At 41.9% G+C, this 23026-nt stretch overlaps 1 protein-coding gene across 2 annotated transcripts in view; it reads left to right on the top strand.

Annotated features, from left to right (window-relative positions):
* The window catches only part of CYFIP2 (cytoplasmic FMR1 interacting protein 2), a 123053-nt gene that overhangs the window by 80248 nt on the left and 19779 nt on the right, over nt 1-23026 (top strand). For both annotated transcript variants that reach the window (XM_037799507.1, XM_037799506.1), the window contains exons 24-26: nt 4665-4808; nt 5938-6028; nt 13008-13138. In XM_037799507.1, coding sequence (XP_037655435.1) covers nt 4665-4808; nt 5938-6028; nt 13008-13138 — 366 coding nt within the window. The remainder of the gene's footprint in view (nt 1-4664; nt 4809-5937; nt 6029-13007; nt 13139-23026) is intronic.

The raw sequence follows: 23026 nt of genomic DNA, 5'->3' as shown, positions 1-23026 counted from the left end.
TCCTCAAAATATTGTTTTGCTTTAAAAAAAAAAAAAATGCACATCTGTGTCACACAATAATAACATGGCTCTGACTCCTGAATGGGAATTGTTTATTTCTTAAATTGTGGATTTAAAGAAGATTGACTTTAAGTGAGCCATCCTAAACAGATAAGACATGTAATTTGTTTTTAAAAGAAGGCATGTTGGATTTTAACCTGATTTACTTAGCAGGGTTGGTTCAGTGTAAGAGATTTGTGGAAGTTTCCAATGTCTCAAGGCATGTTACATTCCTGTTTTTCTTTGCCAAACCTCAGAAAATGCCCCGGCTCCCATACTCCTACATTTTCTCAATAGGCCCCAGCCTCCTATTGAGCCAGCAGGTCAGATGGGTGCCCTCAGGGGATTCGTGTGCATGCACTTTACAGCATGTTTGTGCATTTTCTCTTGCATGTGTGTGCTATATTTGGGGGAGTGGGGTGTGGGGTGAGCTTAATCACTTAGAAGCAAGATTTGAATCCTGCTCATTTCATACGGGTCCTTACCGAGCTTAGGCAATCACCCGAGGTCTGAACTTCCATGCTAGACCAAAATCTAAGACTGGTGTAGGAACACCAACAACAGGCCTCCTGAGTGCATTGAGCAGGTCGTAGGGGGGGATTTTTTTAAACCCTTGTGTGTGGTAAAATGATTATAAAATTATTCTCCTCCTCTGCCTAGAACTGGGGAGGGTTCCTGAACAGTTTTCATCTATTATTTAATTTGTGCATGCCAGGAAGTACTGAGGGAAATTTGGTACTAAAAGCATCTTAGGTGGATGTGAGGATTGAGGATGCTGCTAAGAAAGACAAGCATCCAGGAAGAACACATCAGAGATGAGCCTCTGAAGGACGTGTTAGAACTCACCTCTTCCAACCTCCAGTCCCAGGCAGGAGTGCCTTCCACCAGCCCTACAGGGTGTTTCTCAACCTCCACTCAGACACTGCAGCAGTTTAGGACTCTACTCAGTATAGTCTCTTGTTAAAGAGCTCCCTCTCTCTTTTTAAACAACTTTATTAAGATTCATATACCATACAATTCACCCATTTCAAGTGTATGAGTCATTGGTTTTTAATATGTTCACAGATATGTGCAACCATCACACTCAATTTTATAAGATTTCACCACCTCAAAACAAAACAAAACAAAAAAGACCCATGCCCCTTAACTGTCATCCTTCAACCCTCCAGCCTAAAACAACCTCTGTTCTACTTTTTGTCTCACTAGATTTGCCTATTCTGGATCTTTACATAAATGGAATCATACATGGCCTTTTGTGACTGACTTCTTTCATTTAGCATGATGTTTTCAAGGTTCATCCATGTTGTAGTGTGTGTCAGTACTTCATTTCTTTTTACAGCCTAGTACTATTACCGGACAGCTCTCATTTTTATAATGATCTTAATATTGAGCAAAATCTGCACTTTCAGTGAGTCCCATCAGCTGGTGCCATGTATATACATGGTCATGTCCCCATGTATATATATAGTGTTGTATACATATACAGTGTTGTCACATTCAGAAGCGGCCCTTAGAGAGAATCATGACTGTGACCAAAGCTGCTGGAAAAATTTGACAAGGAAACTGTATTTCCTGATTCTTTACTTACAGAATTATCAAAAAAAGTAATAATATGGTGCTTCCCATATGCCAGGCACCCTGCTAAGTGTTCTATGTAGCCTATCTTGTTTAAACTTCCAACAATCCTATGGAGTAGATGATATTGTCTTCAAAATAAAGTCTTAGAGAGTTTAATTAATTTTCCCAAGATCATGTAGCTACTAAATTTAGGTAGCTTGGATTTGCATTCAGGTGTGGCTACCCCAGAGCTTGTTCTCTAGACTAAGACAAAGCAAGGAAAGAAGTCAGAGAATCAGAAAGAAAAGAAATAATAAGTGACTGCGTTTTGTCCCCTCCAGGAATATCCATTTGAAAGCTCCCTACTTCTCAAAATTCATTTCATAGGATATTTGAAAGGAACAAAGGGGAACGTGCTCAGAGTTCTAGTGGGTAGAGAGGAGAGGCCCCGAGTCCCTGGTGTGGGTGGGGGGTGAGAGAGCCATTATGAGCTCTGCACACTGCCACTCAGCGAGCTCACTGTCCCCAAGTCCTGCAGACTCAGGCCAACTCTCTTCAGGAGAAAAATCTGAAACAAGGTTTAGCCTTTTCAACTTTGAAAATAAATCTTGGGAAGGGTATTAAGGTATGACATAGTCTAGCATGTTTTTAAATTTACTTTTATATTGAGGTATAATCATAACAATAAAATGCACATATCATAAGTATACATATAGTTCCTTGAGTTTTAACACGTATACAACTGTATAGCCAATGACCCAAGCAAGATATGGACATTTCCATCAGCGTAGAAAGTTCTTTCATGCCCTTTTCCAATCAATCTCCTTCCCCCTGCAGCAGCATTCATGGTTGGTTTGGTTTTTGCTGTGAACTCCTCATCTCTGGAAAGGGAAACTGGAGAATGCAGAACATGGCCTTGGTAACAGCACAGGGACTGGGATGTACACCCCCTCTCGGAGCTGTACAAATGCACAACCCTGAGAGCACACCTCCTGGGCTTCCGTACCCAAGGCACATTGCTTGCCTCACCCTACTCCCAGCCCCGTTTGAGAGTGTGGCCAGTTACAGAAGCACTAAAATGGGTTTGCTCCACACACAGAAGACTGCAGAGTAAGCCTGGCCACATGGTTGGCTAAATCAAACTCCACAATTCATAAACTTCTAGGATTCAGTAACCATCAAGTTCAGTGGACACCAGGCTTTTAGGTCCATTATTTTCCCCTCCCTCTGTAAACCATTCCTGTCCCACACATATAGAAATCTTTAGTAACTATGAAATATCACCCTCCCCTAGTTTCATCCTTTACCTCACATTGCATTCAGGAAGAGTTTACTGAATGACAGCTCCTCGGTGTAGACTAAGGGACACCCCTCCTTCTCACATCCCAAGCCTCTCAGGCATTGACTTGCCAAATAAGTTGTTATTCAGCCCGGTGAATGAGTGGGTGTTCTAATTCTCCAAGAATCCCTGTTATTAGAGGGTGCTATAATTGTGTTTCTTGTTTATCCTTGTTATTAGGAAGTACTATAATTGTGATGTTTATTTTGTAAAGTTTAAAATTAATTCTTATGTGGTAAAACATATTTAACTCAAAAACTAGACTGAACATAATTAAATCTTCCCCAGTGGCTCCATAGGGAGATCAAAATCTTGGTCTTCCAAAAATAATCATTACAGTTCCTATTTCATTCATATGGAATTACAAATTAGTCAACTAATATACTTTCAGCTAATAGACTATCAGATGTGGCCCTCCCATATTTATACTTTCTGTGTACAAGATTTTTACAATTCCAGGTAGAAAAAATACCCTCAGAACTAAGTTTTGAAATGAAACCTTGAAAACTCTGAGGATGTTTTACATAAGAATCCTGCTTCCAAAATACACCATTATAGGCACGTTTAGAGCTTGGGCTTTGGGAATCAGCCATATCTGGGTTCAGATCACAGCTCAGCTATCCATGAGCTGTGTGACCTTGAGCAAGCTCTTCACCTCCCTGAGCTTCAATTCCCTCATCTGTGAAACGGGAAGAGAAATATATATATCTTGTAAGTTTGTTGTGCAGATTAAATGAAATTACACATGGAGGGCTTCACAAACGTACTCAATAAATGGTCACATTTCAAAAACCTAGCACTATTTGATGATAACTTTTGCAATCTCACCAACTAAGTGAGACCATTTTAGGGCTCTATATTTTGGTCATATGTTCTCAACCAGGAAGGGATCTTAGAGGGATCCCTCTAAAGATACTAAATGGTGTTCCATGGAATCATAGGATTCGGTGAAGGTATCTCATGGGATCCAGAGGAAGATGGAGGTGGCCAGTCCGGGGTCAAGGCTCTGGGCCCCCCAGTTGGCACCAAAACAGAGCAGCTCTGATTTGGTTTGTGGCACATCCTAGCTTCTGTGGCATCTTTCCTTGAGACCACTGCCATAAAAGTTATGAAAACACTACTTTCGTCCAGCCCCCTTGTTTCATGGATGAAGGAACTGAGGCTCGAAAAGCCTAAGTGACTGTCCCCTGCACTCAGCAGAGGTCCTCTGGCTCCCAGGCCTCTTCCCTTTCCAAGAACCCACCCCCCATCATAGATGGGAACAACTGAAAGTAGAAAGAAAGATGATGTTGAATCTGATGATCTTGAGTTTTCACATGTTTCTTTCAGCCAGTTTCCAGTACCAGAAATGCCTCTAGAAAAAGCCCATCAGCTATTTCACTTGCTACCCCATGGCTCAATTTGTAAAACTCACAGCTGGAGGAGGTGGCCGTGCATGTGGACAGTCATGGATGGCAGGAGTCCCTGTAGAAGGGATCTTTACCAGGAAGCCCTTTCTCCTCTTCCGTTAGGAACAACTGCTCCATCTATTGACCTTTGCCCCATCCTGTGGTCACTGACCACATCACGTTGGTCCATGGCCAATGTCTTCATAGCGTCTTCACAACATTCACAGGGGTCATCAGTGAGAAAGTGCTGATGACGTCAGGTTCTCATCTTCTCTATCTGAGCAACATCTGCTGAAATTCACACCAGCATCCATTCAGCCACTTACGTTGCTCTTTTCCAGCCTCTCAACATTGCCTACAGCCACATCTACAGCTCCTACAGGAACTTTGTGGGGCCCCCGCATTTCAAGACCATTTGCAGGCTCCTGGGTTACCAGGGCATCGCTGTGGTCATGGAGGAACTGCTGAAGATCGTCAAGAGCTTGGTAAGGAGAGGCCCGGATGAGGCCCCTGGGACATGCCCAGGTGGGGTCTGTTTCAGTGTTTACCTGGCCTATGAAAACAAGGCACAGGCTCTCCAGCTCTGTCTATAGAAATTGCCCAGGGAGTCCTTTCCCCTTTTATCCTTTGGTTATTCTTACCTGTCACTCTGTACATTTTTGAGCACTGGTTGACCTGTGGCTTTGCTTCCCATGTTCTAATACTGAACTCACTCCTTGTATTTGATAACTGAGCTCAGCAACCTTGATTTTGACCAATAGGGCCTGCTTATGAGTGTCAATAGTCCCCACCTGTGCCACACTGTCTAATTTGAGCACAGTAAATCCATAACACATGTGCTGCCATTTTCCCCTCCTGAGCCTATGGCAGTTATCTCTAATCAGTCACCCCACTTCTTCCTCTTGGGATTTCTTGCTAAACACTGTACTGGCCTCCAGGGAATTCTGCATTGTTTTACCACTCTGCCCCTTGTGTGGTCATATAACCACACAGGGAATCCATTTAATTCCCTGCAACACTGCTGAAGCAAGGCTAAAGGAGTTAAACAGGATTTTACTGAAGCTTTGAGTGACAAAAGGAAAACAAAGTACTGTATAACCAGGTCAGGAATAGCAGACAGGATTCACCTGCTAACTCCAGTTCTCAGATTGCAGCTATGTGGACCCAGGGGTTGTTACGGCTTTAGAAGCTAAATGCAGAATAAAAGAAGTAAATGTGGAAATTAAATTGGACACAAGAGGGATGAATGGGCCACGTGTTTTCTATGCTTCAATTAGATAGTGTGACTCAATCCCCACAGCTTCCTGGTCTCATTTCACTTTAGCTCTCAGTCTGGATCTCATCTAAGCAGCCCACGTCCAAGAAGGACCTCATGCCTACAAATGTGACCTCCTTGAAGACTATAAGCCCTAAACAGTAGTGAGCAGAGCTCCCCCTTGTGTCTTCTGAGTGTGACAGTGGGGCTGTCCACCTCCTTTAGGAGAGGGAGCAATGCTTTGCCCACTGGTCTCACCAGAACCTCCATACCCACCCCAGTTGCCCAGCATTCAGCCCGGACACACCTATCCAGGAGCAGCAGATGATTTCACTCATCTTGTACTCTTCTTTCGTCAGCTCCAAGGAACCATCCTACAGTATGTGAAAACACTGATAGAGGTGATGCCCAAGATATGCCGCTTGCCCCGACATGAATATGGATCCCCAGGTGGGTGATGGGGGCTGGGGCAGGGGTTGATGACAGGAAAATGATCCAAACCCACCCATGGTGGGAGAGGGGTGGCTCTGGTCATCTACCCAGTGGCGTTGGTGTCTCTTAATGTGCCGTTGGGCTGGCAGAGCACCAGATGAGGACTCGGCCATGGATTTGCATCCTGTCTCTGCTACTATCTAGCCATTTTTAATCCTCCTGAACGTTGATATTGTCTCCCACCAATGAACGTAAATGATGCCCGCTGGGCCTACTACACAGGAGTCCTGGGAAGGGGGAAGAGGTTTGCAAATGTGAAAATGTTTAAACAACAAATAGCAGTATTTACATGTAAGAGTCTTCATTAGCTCAGCACCTCTAGAATTTCTTCCTTCATTGGGAGGAGTTGGTGCCCTGAGTGATGGTTCAAAGTGACATATCTAAGGTGAGTCAGGAAACGGGAGTTTTTGCCACTCAACTGCAGGGCAGAAAAATAACTCTTTCCTTCCCTAACTGCGAATGGAACAGGGACTAAATATGGGGTGTCGGTGATGGGGAAAGATGGAGGCCATGATTTTGGCACTTAGTGTCTTTCCAAAACCCAGCATGTCAGGTGCTAGGTCAGAATGATTCACAACAGGAGAAGGCTGGTTTTCAGTCTCAGCTGCTCCCCTTACCAGCTACGTGACTGTGGGCAAAACACTTAACTTTCTCTGAGCCTCACATGAAGATGGGAAGAATAGTGCCTAATTCATGGTGTGTTATACCTAGTAAATGAGATATTTAAGATAACATGCTTAGCACAATATCTAGCACCTATAAATAAATGTTAAATCCTGGGGGAACTTCTGGGGAAGATGGCAGAGTAGGGAGCTCCAGGACTTAGTCCTTCCATCAAAACAGCTATTAACTGGGCAGGAACTGTTGGGAACAATGTTCTGGGACTCCAGAGGCCAAAGGAACACTGCACAGTGTCCAGGGTAGAGCAGGAGGAAGAACCTGATTATAGTAAAGAGCAGTGAGTTGCCCTCTCTGCTCAGTGGCTGCTGGTGCCATCCCCCACTCTTACAGTGGGCCGCCTTTGTGTCCAGTCCCTGCCCAGCTCATTGACGATGGAAAGGAAAATCCTCTTCCCCAAGAACAGGAGTGGGCACGGCTGATACTGATCACGGTTTTTGATAAGCGAATTCAGATCGCTGGGTCTTGTCTCTGGGCTACTGTTTCAACCCCAGGCAGGAGCAGAGGCAGTGGAGGTTTAAAGACACAGTGCTTCCTCAGGACTGTGAGGAACAGCTAACTGAAGGGCTGCATTTACTGGGCAGGCCAGGAAAGCACACCCTTGGGGAGCCATCGGAGAGCCTTTTGGTGTCCTTTCTGATTCCCTCCCCAGGGCACTTTGGAGCTGGTCTGTGCCACCTTCATTGGTCCCTGGCCCTGCTTTGGCTGGGAAATACTGACTTGGGAAAATCCTCTTCAGGGTGACCCTCCTCCCAGAATTTGCCCTCCAGTCAAAAGCAGCTAGAGACAAAGGAGAGTAAATCTATAGAGGCAAAACAAAAACAGAACAGATAAGATTCCCAGGGAAGAAACAGAAGAAAGGAAACTCTCTCTTGGAGGTGAAATAATTGCACAAAAATACAATCTTAAAAATTGTACTGCATATACAGGGCAAGAATCAGGTGAAAAAGAGCTGAAAAAATTGGATCATTTAACATGAGGTATTCTAAAGGTCTAGAATAAGTTGAACCAAGTGTCAAAGAAGAGCCTTAACACAAAACCAATCAACAATAAAACCCTACACAAGAGAGAGAAACTGACCTTCAGAGTAAGCACATCTAATCACATGCCTAGATATCAACAAAAAATTACAGGCCATATGTTCTGGTTTGCTAATGCTGCCATTATGCAGAATACCAGAAATGGATTGGCTTTTATGAAGGGGATTTATTAGGTTGCAAATAACCTAAGTTCTAAGGCCATACGAGTGTCTAAACTAAGGCATCAACAAGAGGATACCTTCACTGAAGAATGGCCGAAGGCGTCCGGAACACCTCTGTCAGCTGGGAAGGCACATGGCTGGCAACTGCTGGTCCTTTGCTCCTGGGTGGTGTTTCAAAATGGCTTGTTCCAAAATGTTTCTGGGCTTATGTCTTAGCTCCTCTCTCCTAGCTCCTTTGCATCCTTGCTTCTTTCTCCCAGGATGTTTCTCTCTAAGCATCTGGGGGTCCTCTCTTAGCTTCTCCAGAGCAAACTCTGGACTAGTATCTCCAAACGTCCTTCTGTCTGCATCTCCAAGCATCTCCAAGTGTCAGCTTTCAATGACCTTCTCCAAAATGTCTCTCTCAGCTTCTCTTGGGATATTTTGACCTCTCTGTTCTCTGTGTGAGCTGCCTTTAAAGGAGTCCAGTCAGTTTGGAGATAGCCATTGAGGGCAGACCTTTGCTTCAGAGAAGCTTGGAGAGGACAAATGCCCCAAGAGCAACTGAGAATGATATTTTGAAGAGGAGCTGTGGCCTAGAGAGGAACGTCCTGGGAGAAAGCTATTTTGAAACCAGAACTTGGAGCAGATGCCAGCCACATGCCTTCCCAGCTAACAGAGGTTTTCCAGATGTCATTGGCCATCCTCCAGTGGGTACACATTTGTTGATGACTTACCTTGGACACTTTTTGGCCTTAAGACTGTAACTGTGTAACCAAATAAACCCCCTTTATAAAAGCCAAAAATAAACAAACAAACAAATAAATAAATAAATAAATGAGTCCAGTGATCTAATTAAGACCTACCCTGAATGGGTGGGGTCCACACTTCTGGAAATAATTCAATCAGAGGTTCTACGCTAATCAACAGACTATTCAGTCCACCCTCACAAGATTGCATTAAAGAATATGGCTTTTCTGGGGGACATACTATATCCAAACCAGCACACCATATTAAGGATCAGGTTGAAAGTGAAAGGTTGGAAAAAGATATTCCATGCAAGTAGTAGCCAAAAAAAAGGTGGGGTAGCTTTACTAATTCAACACTTTTATAAGAGACAAAGAAGGACACTATATACTAATGAAAAGGGCAACCCATCAAGAGGAAATAACAATCATAAACATTGAAGCACCTAACCATGGTGCTCTAAAATACATGGGGCAAATACTGGCAAAATCGAAGGGAGAAATAGATGTCACTACAATAATAGTTGGAGATTTCAATACACTACTCTCATCAATAGATAGAACATATAGATAGAGGATCAATAAGGAAACAGAGAACTTGAATGAGATGATAAATGAAATAGACCTAACAGACATATATGGAACGTTTCACTCCAAAACAGCAGATACGCATTCCTCTCAAGTAAGCATGAATCATTCTCCACGATAGTCCACATGTTGGGTCACGAAACAGATCTCAATAAATTTTAAAAGATTGAAATCACATAAAGCACTTTTTCTGACCATAGTGGATGAAGCTGGAAATTAATAACAGACAGAGAACAGGAAAATTACAAATATATGGTATTAAACAATACTCTTAGACAATCAGTGGGTCTAAGAAGAAATTGCAAGGGAAATCAGTAAATATTCCAACATGAATGAGAATGAGAACACAACACATCAGAACTTATGGTTTTGCTGAGAGGGAAATTTATAGCCCTAAAGGCTTACATTAAAAAAGGAAAAAGAGCTAAAATGAAAGACCTAATTGCTCATCTAGAAGAACTAGAAAGAGAACAGCAAAGTAACCCCAAAGGAAGCAGAAAGAAAGAACAAAGACTAAAGCAAAAATAAATGAAATTGAGAATAAAGAAACAATAGAATTAACAAAACCAAAAGTTTGTTCTTTGAGACAACCAATAAAATTGACAAACCCTTAGTATGATATTAGCTGTAGGTTTTTGATATATTCTCTTTATCATATTGAGGAAGTTTCCTTCTATTCCTATTTCTCAAAGTGTTTTTATCAAGAAAGGATGCTGAGTTTTGTCCAATGCCTTTTCTATGTCAAAGAGGTGATCATGTGATCTTCCTCCTGCAAATAAATAAAATAAGAAATGAGAAAGGGGAACATTACTACTGACCCCACAGGAATAAGAATGATCATAAGAAGATACTATGACCAACTATATGCCAACAAACTAGACAACTTAGATGAAATGAACAAATTCCTAGAAACACATGAACAACCCATACTGACTCTCGAAGAGACAGAAGACATCAACAGCAATTACAAGTCAAGAGATTGAATCAATTATCCAAAAACCTCCCAACAAAAAAAGCCCAAGACCATATGACTTCATAGGTGAATTCTACCAATCATTCCAAGAAGAATTAATACCAATCCTGCTCAAACTCTTCCAAAAAAATGAAGAGGAGGGAACACTACCTATTATATGAGACCAACATCACCCTAATACCATAGCTAGAAAAAGAAACCACAAGAAAAGAAAATTGCAGACTAATCTTTCTAATGAATATAGATGCAAAAATCCTTTAAAAAGTACTTGCAAATTGAAATCCAACAGCACATTAAAAGAACTATACACTATGATGAAGTGTGTTTAATCCCAGGTAGTCAAGGGTGGTTCAACACAAGAAATCAATTAATGTAATACACCACATTAACAAAACGAAGGAGGAAGACCACATGATCACCTCTTTGACATAGAAAAGGCATTGGACAAAACTCAGCATCCTTTCTTGATAAAACCACTTTGAGAAATAGGAATAGAAGGAAACTTCCTCAATATGATAAAGAGAATATATCAAAAACCTACAGCTAATATCATACTCAATGATGAAAGACCGAACGCTTTCCCTCTAAGATCTGGATAAAAACAAGGATGCCCACTGTCACCAGTGTTATTCAACAATGTGCTGTAAATTCTAGCCAGAGCAGTAAGGCAAGACAAAGAAATAAAAGGCACCCAAATTGGAAAGGAAGAAATAAAACTTTCACTATTTGCAGATGACATGATCCTGTATATAGACAGTCCAGAGAAATCTACAACAAAGCTCCTTCAGGTAATAAACAAGTTCAGCAAAGTGGCAGGATACAAGATCAATGCACAAAAATCATTATTATTTCTATACACTAGTATTGATCAATCTGCGGAGGAAATCAAGGAAAAAATCCATTTTCAATAGCAACTAAAAGAATCAAATATCTAGGAATAAATTTAACCAAGGATTTAAAGGACTTATACACAGAAAGCTGTAAAACATTGCTAAAAGACATCAAAGACCTCAATTAATGGAAGGACTGTCTGTGTTCATGGATTGAAAGACTAAATATCATTAAGATGTCAACTCTACCCAAATTAATTTACAGGGTCAACACAATCCCAATCAAAATTCCAACAGCTTATTTTGCAGAAATGGAAAAGCCATTATCAAATTTATTTGGAAGGGTAAGTGGCCCAAATAGCCAAAATATCTTGAAAGAGAAGAGCAAAGTTGGAGGACTCACACTTCCTGAGTTTAAAGCATATTACAAAGCTACAGTGGTCAAAACAACATGATACTGGCATAAGGATAGATATATTGACCAATGGAATTGAATTGAGAGTTCAGAAGTAGACCGTCACATCAATGTTGAAAGAATAATCTGTTCAACAAATGGTGCTGGGAGAATTGGATATCCATACGCAAAAGAATGAAAGAGGATGACTATCTCACACCATATACAAAAATTAACTCAAAATGGATCAAAAACCTAAATATAAGAACAAGGACTATAAAATCCTAGAAAAAAATGTAGGGAAACATCTTCAAGGTCTTGTGGTAGCAATAGTTTCTTAGACTTTACACCCAAAGTACAAGCAATGAAATAATAAAAAAAAGATAAATGGAACCTCCTCAAAATTAAAACTTTTTGTGCATCAAAGAATTTTGTCATGTAAGTTAAATGGCTACCAACTCAATGGGAGAAAATATGTGGAAACCACAGATCCGATAAGGGATTAATATCCAGAATATATAAAGATATCCTACAACTCAGTAACAGAAAGACAACCCAATTAAAAAATGGGCAACAGACTTGAATAGATATTTCTCCAAAGAGGATATACAAATGGCTAAAAAGCACATGAAGAGTTGCTTAACATCATAGTTACTAGAGAAATGCAAATCAAAACTGCAATGAGATATCATTTCATACCCACTAGAATGGCTACTATTTAAAAAAAATAGAAAATTACAAGAATTGGAGAGGATGTAGAAAAATACAAACACTCATTCGTTGCTGGTGGAAATGTGAAATGGTGTAGCAGCTGTAGAAGACAGTTTGGCATTTCCTCAGGAAGCTAAATATGGAACTGCCATGAGACCTGGCAATCCCACTGCTAGATATATACCCAGAAGAATTAAAAGCAGGGACTTGAACAGATATTTGCACACCAGTGTTCATAGTGGCATTATTCACAATTGCCAAAAGATGGAAGCAACCCAAGTGTCTGTCAATCAATGAATGGATAAACAAAATGTGGTATATACAATTAATGATATTATTCAGCTGTGAGAAGGAATGAAGTCCTGAAGCATGTGACAACATGGAGGGACCTTGAGGACATTATGCTGAGTGAAACAAGCCAGACACAAAAGGACAAATATTGTATGATCTCACTGATATGAGTTTAGTATAATAAGTGAACTCACAGAGTTAGAATCTAGAATATAGGTTACCAGGGGGATAAATTGGGGGTAGAAAACGGGGAGTGAATGCTTTTTAGAGGAACTGGGAAAAGGTCTGACACTACCCTTTTTGTGTTTGTTTGGTTTCATTTACCTGCTTTCTTCCAAAATGGATTTCAGCTACCTTCCTGAACTTTTTCTGGGACTGAGACTCGAAAAAAAAAAATCTCACCCCTGGGCCAGCAGACAGAGAGATGCATGGGTTTGCTTTTTGATATCCCTGAGTCAGGTCTGGGGCTGCTGTTCAATCGGCACTTCCCATAAACCCAACTGAGTAGCACCAGCTCCCTGTTGACCATCCTCCTTCTCCTCCCAGGGATTCTAGAATTCTTCCACCACCAGCTGAAGGACATCATCGAGTATGCAGAGCTCAAGACAGATGTGTTCCAGAGTCTGAGGGAAGTGGGCAACGCCATCCTGTTTTGCCTCCTTATTGAGCAAGCACTGGTAAGTCCTGAGCCCAAAGGAATTGGAGTGTCTCCAGGCAGGAAGGGAACCTCCCCCCGCCGCCCCCAGTCACTTGAGCCCTCTCTTGGCACGCTGTCCAGGAGGTCCCGCAGTTAGATTTGTACCCGTTCGGTGCAGGGTCACACATTACACTTTGATTCCACTTTCAGACAGCTCTGACCATTAGAACACTCTAGAAGGAGCACAGGCCTGGGAGTCAGACAGACATGGGTTCCAACCCTGGCTCCACCCCTCCCTCACTGACCTTGGCAATTCCATCTTAGTTTCCCCCTCATTCAGTGAAGGGATAATTTCTTGGCTACCATAGGCCAGGCACAGTCTAGTATTTACAGAGAAATCATGCATTTACAATTATTATAAGTGCTATGAGGGACAAGTGCAGGGTCTAATGGGGATATAAAACAGAACCTGATGTGGTCTTAGGGTTGAGAGGGGACTTCCCTGAGGGAAGAGGTGGCCTGGAGAATGAGCAAGAATTAGCCCAGTAAAAAAATAGGGAAGAGTGATCCAGGCTGAGGGAAGAGCTTGTCGTATTATCTTCATTTTATGTGATGGGAAATAGTGATTCACCCTGCAGGGTAGTGCAAAGGATGAAAGGAGATAGTGCAAGTAAAGTACATAGAGAAAGAACTAAATAATTGATAGAATTATCATAGCGAGCCAAAGCTTGCCTTCCTGCAATCTCCACCTCTCAGCCACACACAATAGCCCACTGTCTCCGATGTGACCATTCATCTACGTTAGCCAGCCCTCATGGCTACTCACAGAGGCATCTCTCTTTCAGGATGCATTCTCCACACCCCTCCCCAGTACACTCTAGTGTCCCTGTTCTTTTCCATGTGTGTTGTCCGCAAGGCGGGCCCAGACCTGTAGGTATGGGGGTAACTGTTACAGCCCAGAGTAATTGATGGAAATGGAGAGGGAGGTGACTCTGGGGGTGCATCATTCTCAGGCTGCAGTGGGGATCTCTTTCAGTGTCCATTCATCCATTCTTCCATCTATACACTCACTGGTATCGAGAGCCTATGCACTGCCAGGCACGGTTCTCAGTCCTGGGGAAGTGGCCACGAACAGGAGACAAATTATTACCAGTTTCCTTCCAATGAGGGAGACCAGCACAGAAGAAAACCATCAAAGAGTGTGATTTCAGATACTGATAGTTAGATGCTATGAAGTCATAAACAGGGTAATGGATAAGGTAGAGAGTGACAGGTGTGCGAGGGGAGTGTGCTGATTTTGGATAGGATGGAGCTTGGTGTCTTTAAGGACAGAAAGGACCCCAGGAGAGCTGGAGTGCAGAGGTAGTGGGGAAAGGGTCTGTGCTGTGGTGGGAGGGGTAGCGAGGCAGACCTCATGGGTGTGATTAGGAGAGTGACAGGAACTGATTTACTTTCTCAAAAGCCCATTTTGGCTTTAGGAAGAAGAACCAACAGGAAGGTGAGTGACAGGCGTGGCTATTTGTGGTCATCCAGTCCAGAGATCATCTTGGAGGCATGTGGAAAACAGAGGGGCGGGGAAAGGAAGGAATTAATAGAAGAAAGATAGAAATGAGGAAGTGATGCTAGAAAGAGCTCCAGAATACAAGCCAGAAAGGGCTCATCGCCTCCAGCGTCGGTGCGGACTTGAGTAAGCCAGGTCACACCGTTCCTCAGTGTCCCATCTTAAGACGAGAGACTTGTACCAGCTGCTCTCTCAGAACCTCACCCATCCAAGAGTCTCTGCAAAGGAGACCATTTTTGCTCTTCCTCTGTGAGGAATAATTGCCTCTTTTCCCCCAGTAAACGGACTCTTGAGACAGCTAATTGCTCCTCTTTATGTTAACAGGTTTTTAACACGCTTCAGTGGGCCTGGGTTGCTATGGCAACTTAGCCTTCGGGTGTCCCAGTGTTCCATAGGAAAAGCGACTCAGGGACTCAGGAAGATGAGAGAAGCTTTGGGAGCACCAGGAGAAGTAGAGGTGGGGCGGGCTGGTCTCTGAAGCCTGGGTTCCTCAGTGCCCCCTGATAGTGCCTCCTTTCATGAGGAGCAGCCACCGGTCAAGTAAGATTCCCCTGTGAACCCCCAGGAGGTAGACACTGATGGGGGCTGCAAGGAAAGGAACATTTTTTTCTCAGGCAACCTGGCCTGGGTGGTCATTTGGATAAACAGGGCACTTCAGAGCTGAGAGGCTGCAGGAGTATATTTGCTGCAACCTCCCCTATTGATAAGTGAAAAAATATAAAACCAGGGAGGGGAGCAACTCGCCTGAAGTCACACAGCAAATCAGCAGGAGAGGTGGAAGAACTAAAGCACAGGTTTCCGGGTGATTTCAGTCCTTGAGGGGAGGCAGGCACAGAGCAGGAATCAAGGCTCGACAAAGCCGTGTTCTCCGCTTTCTGCTTTGACCGCTGGGGAAACCCCAAGGCTGAGCCAGTGTTTTCAGAGATTAATATGAGGCGTGACCTTTCTGGAGCATTTTAGTTTAGGATGCTGGAACTGAATAAATTTTAAATGACCTATCATTTGTTCTTATTAAAGAGGAGTACTAATGAGAAAGCAGGGAGGGAGGGAGGGAGGAAGGAGGGAAAGAGACTCAAGCAGTTTAAAAGAATAGGGTATTGGGAAGACGGTTGCTGCAAAGGAGAGGCTAGGCCTCCCTATGGTTGTGCCTAAGAGCCTCCTCCCGAATGCCTCTTTGTTGCTCAGATGTGGCCCTGTCTCTCTAGCTAAGCCAACTTGGCCGGTGAAATCACTGCCCTCCCCCCTACGTGGGATCAGACACCCAGGGGAGTGAATCTCCCTGGCAACGTGGAATATGACTCCCGGGGAGGAATGTAGACCCGGCATCGTGGGACGGAGAACATCTTCTTGACCAAAAGGGGGATGTGAAAGGAAATGAAATAAGCTTCAGTGGCAGAGAGATTCCAAAACGAGCCGAGAGGTCACTCTGGTGGGCACTCTTACGCACACTTTAGACAACCCTTTTTAGGTTCCAAAGAATTGGGGTAGCTGGTGGTGGATACCTGAAACTATCAAACTGCAACCCAGAACCCATGAATCTCGAAGACAGTTGTATAAAAATGTAGCTTATGAGGGGTAACAATGGGATTGGGAAAGCCATAAGGACCACACTCCATTTTGTCTAGTTTATGGATGGATGAGTAGAAAAATAGGGGAAGAAAACAGACAAAGGTACCCAGTGTTCTTTTTTACTTCAATTGCTCTTTTTCACTCTAATTATTATTCTTGTTATTTTTGTGTGTGTGTGCTAATGAAGGTGTCAGGGATTGATTTAGGTGATGAATGTACAACTATGTAATGGTACTGTGAACAATCGAAAGTACGATTTGTTTTGTATGACTGCATGGTATGTGAATATATCTCAATAAAAATGAAGATAAAAAAAAAAAAAAAAGAATAGGGTAATAAAGCAGCTTTGTACACACCGAGATAGAAAAATGGTGACAGTCATAATACCGAGTGAGAAAAAGCAATCTCTGTACCTACATTATGATGCTTTATAAAGTAAACAAATAAAAAATAAACCCCACAAAACATCATTTCATTGAAAGGTAGTCTAGAAAAAAACACACCAAATAGTCATTTTCCCTAGGAAACAAGAAGACCCAGATTAGGTCAACAGGAACTTTAGCCATTTTTTTACAAGAACAGTATATTAATGTATTATTGAAGTAAAAATTAATTTTAAAATAGTAGTAGGGTATGCTAGTTTTAGAAAAACTGGAAGGATACTGAGAAGCGCAAAGGAGAAAGTGAGAAGACTTTTGCCCGTTTTTCTGTTGTGTCGTTTGTCTTTTTCTAACAGGTTTACAGAATTCTCTTTGGATGTGGGTTCCATATTGATTGTATGTGCTGCAAATATCTTATCTCATTCTGTGCTTGACTTTTTTTTTAACAGATAATTATCGTCTCATTAATTTTTATGTGGAAGGAATATAGATAGAAAAGTGATAACTTGGACAAAAGTATATTTTCATCATTAAGATAGGAACTTATAAATGTTACTCCAAATTCAGGGTATAATATTAGTGCAGAAACCCATGTACCTGTGGAGGTTTTGTGTATGTATGTTTTTAATTAAGTTATAACCTACCTACAGTCACATGCATAAATCCTAAGTTACAACCCGATGAAGGTCCCCCTACCCCATGTCTATGTACAGAACATTTATAGCACCATAGAGGGTTTCCTCGTATCTCCTTAGAGTCAGTGTGGCAAAGTAGCCAGGTTTCTGACTTCTCTCCCCTTTAACTTCATATGAATGGAATATACCAGTCTGTTTTCCCTTTCCTCTCTGACTTCTGCCATTCAACATCATCTCTGTGAGATGTGTCCTTGCTGTGGAGGGTAGCTGCAGTTCATTATTTTTCATTACTGAATAGCATGCTCATTGGATAAATAGACGAATTGAATGGTCCATTTTACTGTGATGGACCTATGGGGTTTTTCTAGCTTGGGACTCTTATGAATAAAGATGTCATGAATGTTCTTATGTGGGTCTTGTGGTGGAAGTATGCTCTCATTTCTGGTAGGTAAACACCTAGTAGTGGAATGTCTGGGTCAATGGGCAGGCAGGTGTATGTTTAGCTTTGGTAAATACTGCCATGAAGTTTTACAAAATGGTTGTACCAATGTACACTCTTTCAGGAATGTGTAAGAATTTTAATTTCTTTGCATCCTCATGATTACTTGGTTTTGTTTGTCTTTTGAATTACAGCCTTTCTGATGGGTGTGTCATGATATTTCATTATGCTTTTGATTTCCCTGATGTCTGATGATGCTGAGCTCCTTTCTATATGTTCTTGGCCATTTGGATACCTCGTTTGTGAAGTCCTGTTTAAGATTTTTGCCTATTTTTAATCAAGTTATCTTTTCCGAGTTATTTGTATATATCGATACGTGTATTGCAAATATATTTCTGTGGCTTGTCTTTTGATGAACAGAAGTTCTTAATGTTTCATGTAATCATATTTATCATTCTCTTTCATAGCTGGTGCTTTTATGACTTTTAAAAAAACTTTCCCTACTCCAAAGTAATGAAGGTATGTTATCTTCTAAAACTTGTAGAGTTCAGCATTTTACATTTAGGTCTTATTCACCTGGAACTGTTGTTTGTGTTTAGTGGGATGTAGAGACCCAATTTCATTCCTTTTCCTTATGGATACCAAATTGTGCCAGCACTCTGTATTGAAAAGATCTCCCTTTCCCCTTCTCTTCAGTACAATATCTATCTTTTATCAAGTGTCCATAAATGGTCTAGTCATAGCAGGCTCTTCATAAATATTTGTGGAATCTAATCTGAAATTGATCAGCCATTGTTAAGTGTGTATTTGTAAGTCTGTAATGTTTTAAAGAAAGTTCTGTTATTAATGTCTAGTACTTCCTCCAGTATTTCCTACCCTAGGAACATGGTAAAGTGGTCATTAAGGAAATATGCTACAATCACCAAGTTTTTACTCAAATTGTATGCAGCTTTCTGGATCAGCCACCCATTGTTTGCTATGCCAGCCCTCACCAGGAGAGGGCTCTCTTCATTCGTGTAAGGCAGGAAGGGCCTGAGTCGCTGGGAAGGAGGCAGCTGTTGTGCCTACCACATACGGTGAGGCCTCCCACACAAGGCTTGAGAGTGTTCTCTGCCTTTGCCCCCATTTTTAATTTCTTCTCTCATCCTTAGAGTCACACTCTGATCAGTTGTTTGAGAGCATTACTTCCCTTACAGGGGATGAGAGTTTGGGCCACTCAGAGTTGAAGGAAGGTTGGAGACCTTCCAGGGCAGGTGACTCACCTCATCTTTGACACAACTGACATTTGGATAATTCTGTTGTGGGGGAGCACCTGTGTGTTGTAGGATATTGAGCAGCATCTCTGGTCTCTACCCACCAGAGGCCAGTAGCATTCCCCCAGTCGTGACAAACAAAACCATCTCTGAATACTGTCTAATACCCTCTGCCCCAGTTGAGAACCACTGATCTAGTGCAATCATGCATTTTGCAGATTGGCAAACTGAGGTTCTGAGAGGGAGGTGACTTTCCCAAGGTTACAGCTAGTACCAGAGTTGGAGCAGGAGCTCAGACGTGGCTCCCGATGCCAAAGATCCTTGAGGTTAGGACACAGGTACAGAGACATGCTCAGTGGGGCTTTGCAGACGGTTTTAGGTTTTAGTGCCAGTCCCACGTCTGATCCCTCTATCTCCTCCTTCCACTTTATAGACCCTTTACTTTAATTTTGTATTTCTTATCACACAACTGAAATAAATTCATTGGCAGAAAACCGAGAGAAGCAGAAAGAAGAAAGCAAAACCAATCACCACATTGCTGCACTGAGATAATCACAGTTCACATTCTGAGGGATGTTTTTCCAGATGTTTTTACATTTCAACGTACTAATTCTTCTCACTGTATAAGAGTGTGTGTGTGCTTATTTTGTTTGTTTAGTTATAGAAGTAATACTCACCAAGCTGAGAAAAGCGGTTACCTCCATGGGGGTAGGAGAACAGAGAGATGGGGTCTTTCACTTTTTACTTTACACTCTAAATTATTGTTTGAACTTATTGCAATAAATATTTATTGCTTTTTTTTCTTAAAAATAAATATTTGCTCACTTAACAAATGTACACAGTTCTGATGTGTGGAAAGTAACAAAGTGAAAGTCTACCTCACCTCAGACTCTTACCCCATATTCCCACCTGTTCTTGATCCAGGATTATTTTGCCCATCACCCTGAGGAAACACTCCTCCCCAAGAAGTGAGATTTGTTTCCACACTAGGCATCATCCAGCAGCACCCCCTGGATTTTATTAACTAGTGTTGGTCCAGCCCAGACCCAGAACCAGATCGTGTTCTTGATTAAAAAGGAGTCAGCGCTGTGGAAGGGAGGCATCTTGACTCTGGATAATTCCCATTATTTCCATAACTTCACAGGTGTTAAGTATATTTACATCCTTTCAGACATAGCCTAACCTGGGAAAGAAACCTGCATATCAGGTACATGGCAAAAACAGTCTGGCAGGTAAGTCACTGGCCCCCCAGACCTGGCCTGGCACCCCCCACGGGTGCCGGGAGACTCTGGGTCGTGAGACAGGGTCCCCTCCCTGATGGCCCTGCTCGCAGACTACACTCACCCTCTTCAAAACAGAGGGTTTGCCCTCCGGGGCTGGGCAAGATCAGATCAGAGCTGTTAACCATTCAGCCACTGAAAAATAGGAAAAACAATGAAGTTCTACTATGTATTAACACACATGTGATGATGACAGTTGTATAGAGCTGATAAAATAAATAGGTATCACTATATATAGGTGTAGGTAAATTTGCTCATAATTTTACTGATAAAAGTATGTGATCCCAAAAGTTGGGAATTACCAGCCTAGACTCATAGAGACGAGAACAATTGAGTGAAACATTGCATAAACAATAACCAACTGATCAGTAGAAACAGGGAGGAGGGGTTGAGAGGAAGGGATTCTCAGGAGAAGGTCATTTTTGTATCCTCCGCTCCTAACACAGGACAATTAACTATGACTGGAGGAAGGAGGAGAGCGACTTTTCAGCTCTGCACTAGAAGGTGAATTGGAAATGTACCTGCTGATCCTCTAAAATCTTCAAGATACCACTTTGAGACAGAGGCAGTCAGTCACCTTCATCCAAAACCACCCAGTCCTGGAAACATGTTATGCTTATTTCATTAGCCTTGCCTGTAATGCTGAGAAATCAGAGCCTTGATTATGTAATTCTGGATCGAGGACTTTTCTATGAGGAGACCCCAATGGTCAGAATGGAAACTGAGGCCTTTTGGGATGTAGTACAGTTTGCTCTACCAAGTATTTTCATACAGTCAGCCTCTCCACACACCAGAGAGGCAGCATCTTCAGTGCAGTGGTCTCAATTGCAGCTGCTCATTAGGGAAGCTTCTAAGAAATCCTGAGGTCTGAGCCCCATCCTATTCCAAGGAAAACAAAATCTTTGGAGGGGGGAAGCCTGGGCATTTTAAAGCCTCTACCTTTGATTCTAATGTGCAGCCAGGGTGACAAGCCCTGATCAAGAGGGAGCCTTCTTGGCTTCGTATTTCCAAGGCTTAGTCATTGATGGTGGTCATCACAGTTTTTGCCATGTCCACATACCTCTAGGTCTGTCATTGACATAATACTTTTATTTTAATCAATATACTTAAAGTTATCTTTAAAAACAAGCTGTATTTCACTTCCATAAAAAATCATGTCTTGCCCTCATTAGAAAGTAAACAGAGCAATAAATTCTATAAAAATACAATTAATGTAATTCTAACTGCTGTATTCCCAGGGCTCTGAATTTGAGGCCTACTCCATCTCTTTGTTAAGAATGGAGATTAGCAGATATGAGAGAGGTGTTAGAGACATGTTGGTTCCAATGGAGACTTTCTCATTAAGGTTGTCAGAAAAATTGATAGGAAATTAAAAAGGAAATAGCTTTCTCTCTGTGTGACTCTCTGTGATTAAATACCATTTCCCTGAACTGTCCAAAGATACCTCCCCCAATTCCCACACTTTGGCAAATGTCAACCTTAGAAGACACTGACATGTACTTAGGGGGAAGGAGAAAGCCACTTTTCTAGCCACACTTTCCTGGCCTTAGATCTCTCCCAGTTGACCAGATACAATTCTGATGAGGTTGATTTGATCTGAAATAATAATTCTAACTATTATCCCATTGACAATCCCAGGGAGGGCAGGTGGCACAGTAATATACAGCATCATTTCAGGTGAAGCACAGATTAGTGGAAAAGATCACTCACACTGCATACCCCACAGAGTAAGGTAAGATGAAGTTACTGATTTAGCCAGAGCTACAGAATGCTGTTGGAAGTGAGAGGCCAAAGAGCAGGAGCCAATGCACATATCACAGCAGAACTTTCCAGGGCACCTGGAATTCCAGATGAGGGGCTGGAAGTTGCAGCTGGTACTTTCTGTGCAAAGTAGAGTTCTGGTGGATGTGGGAAGTCTAATTTCTTGCCTCTGCACAGTGCTTGTATCCTTGGAGCCTTAACATCAGAATGCAGGAAGCACACTAACAATCTATGTGCAGCCATATAAGGGTATCTTTAGAACACTGGGCTCTCTGGTTTCTTGCAACAAGCTCCATGCGTTCCCCCATGCCCCTCCTCCAGGAAACTAGATTGGAGCTGCCTCTACCTCCAGTCTTCCAGCTCATTTTTCTGTACTTAACTGACAAAAACAAAAACATAATACATTAGTATTAATATTTTTTCTTTTTGCTGCCTCAAAAATCAAAACTAAAAGTTATCAAAGGATATTGTTTTGAGATTGGTTTGATCATTCCCTCTTAAAAATCAGCTAAAAATGTAATTTTTCACCCAGGCATAGACCCTAAAAGTAGAGTCTAATGCTGTTCTGCATGAATCTGATGTTCTTAAGATCACATTGAACCTGTTTTGTTTTGTTTTTCAAATATATGTATGTATACAGAATCTTTATAGGGATTCCAAGAGAAATCAATTCCCAGTCAGCTTCATAGACTGAGTTGGGAACATTAAAGATTTTATGGTATTTGACAAAAACCCCTTGCAGGCCATTGGTTTTAAATTAAGTATAATGGGAAAAAAAAAAGTTTAAGACTGAAAGCAATGCAAATAAATACCCATCGCTTAGAGAATTTTGATGTAGGTTCCTTACAGTATTTCTGCATCTTGACTCCAAAAACCTCTTCACTTTAACACACTCTCTTGACAAAGAGAAATTTTACAGTAAGTCTTAGTTCTTATTAATCATCTAATGATTACTTCACTCATAATCATAATAGGTCAGTGATTGTCAATAATAGAAATAAGCATTAGCGTGACTTAGTACTTGCACACATTACTAGATAGCAAGTTTCT

This window comes from Choloepus didactylus, chromosome 11, assembly GCF_015220235.1.
Source record: "Choloepus didactylus isolate mChoDid1 chromosome 11, mChoDid1.pri, whole genome shotgun sequence".
Lineage (NCBI taxonomy): Eukaryota > Metazoa > Chordata > Mammalia > Pilosa > Megalonychidae > Choloepus > Choloepus didactylus.
The sequence above is the reverse complement of the archived record's forward strand: the minus strand, read 5'-3'. Positions and strand labels throughout refer to the sequence as shown.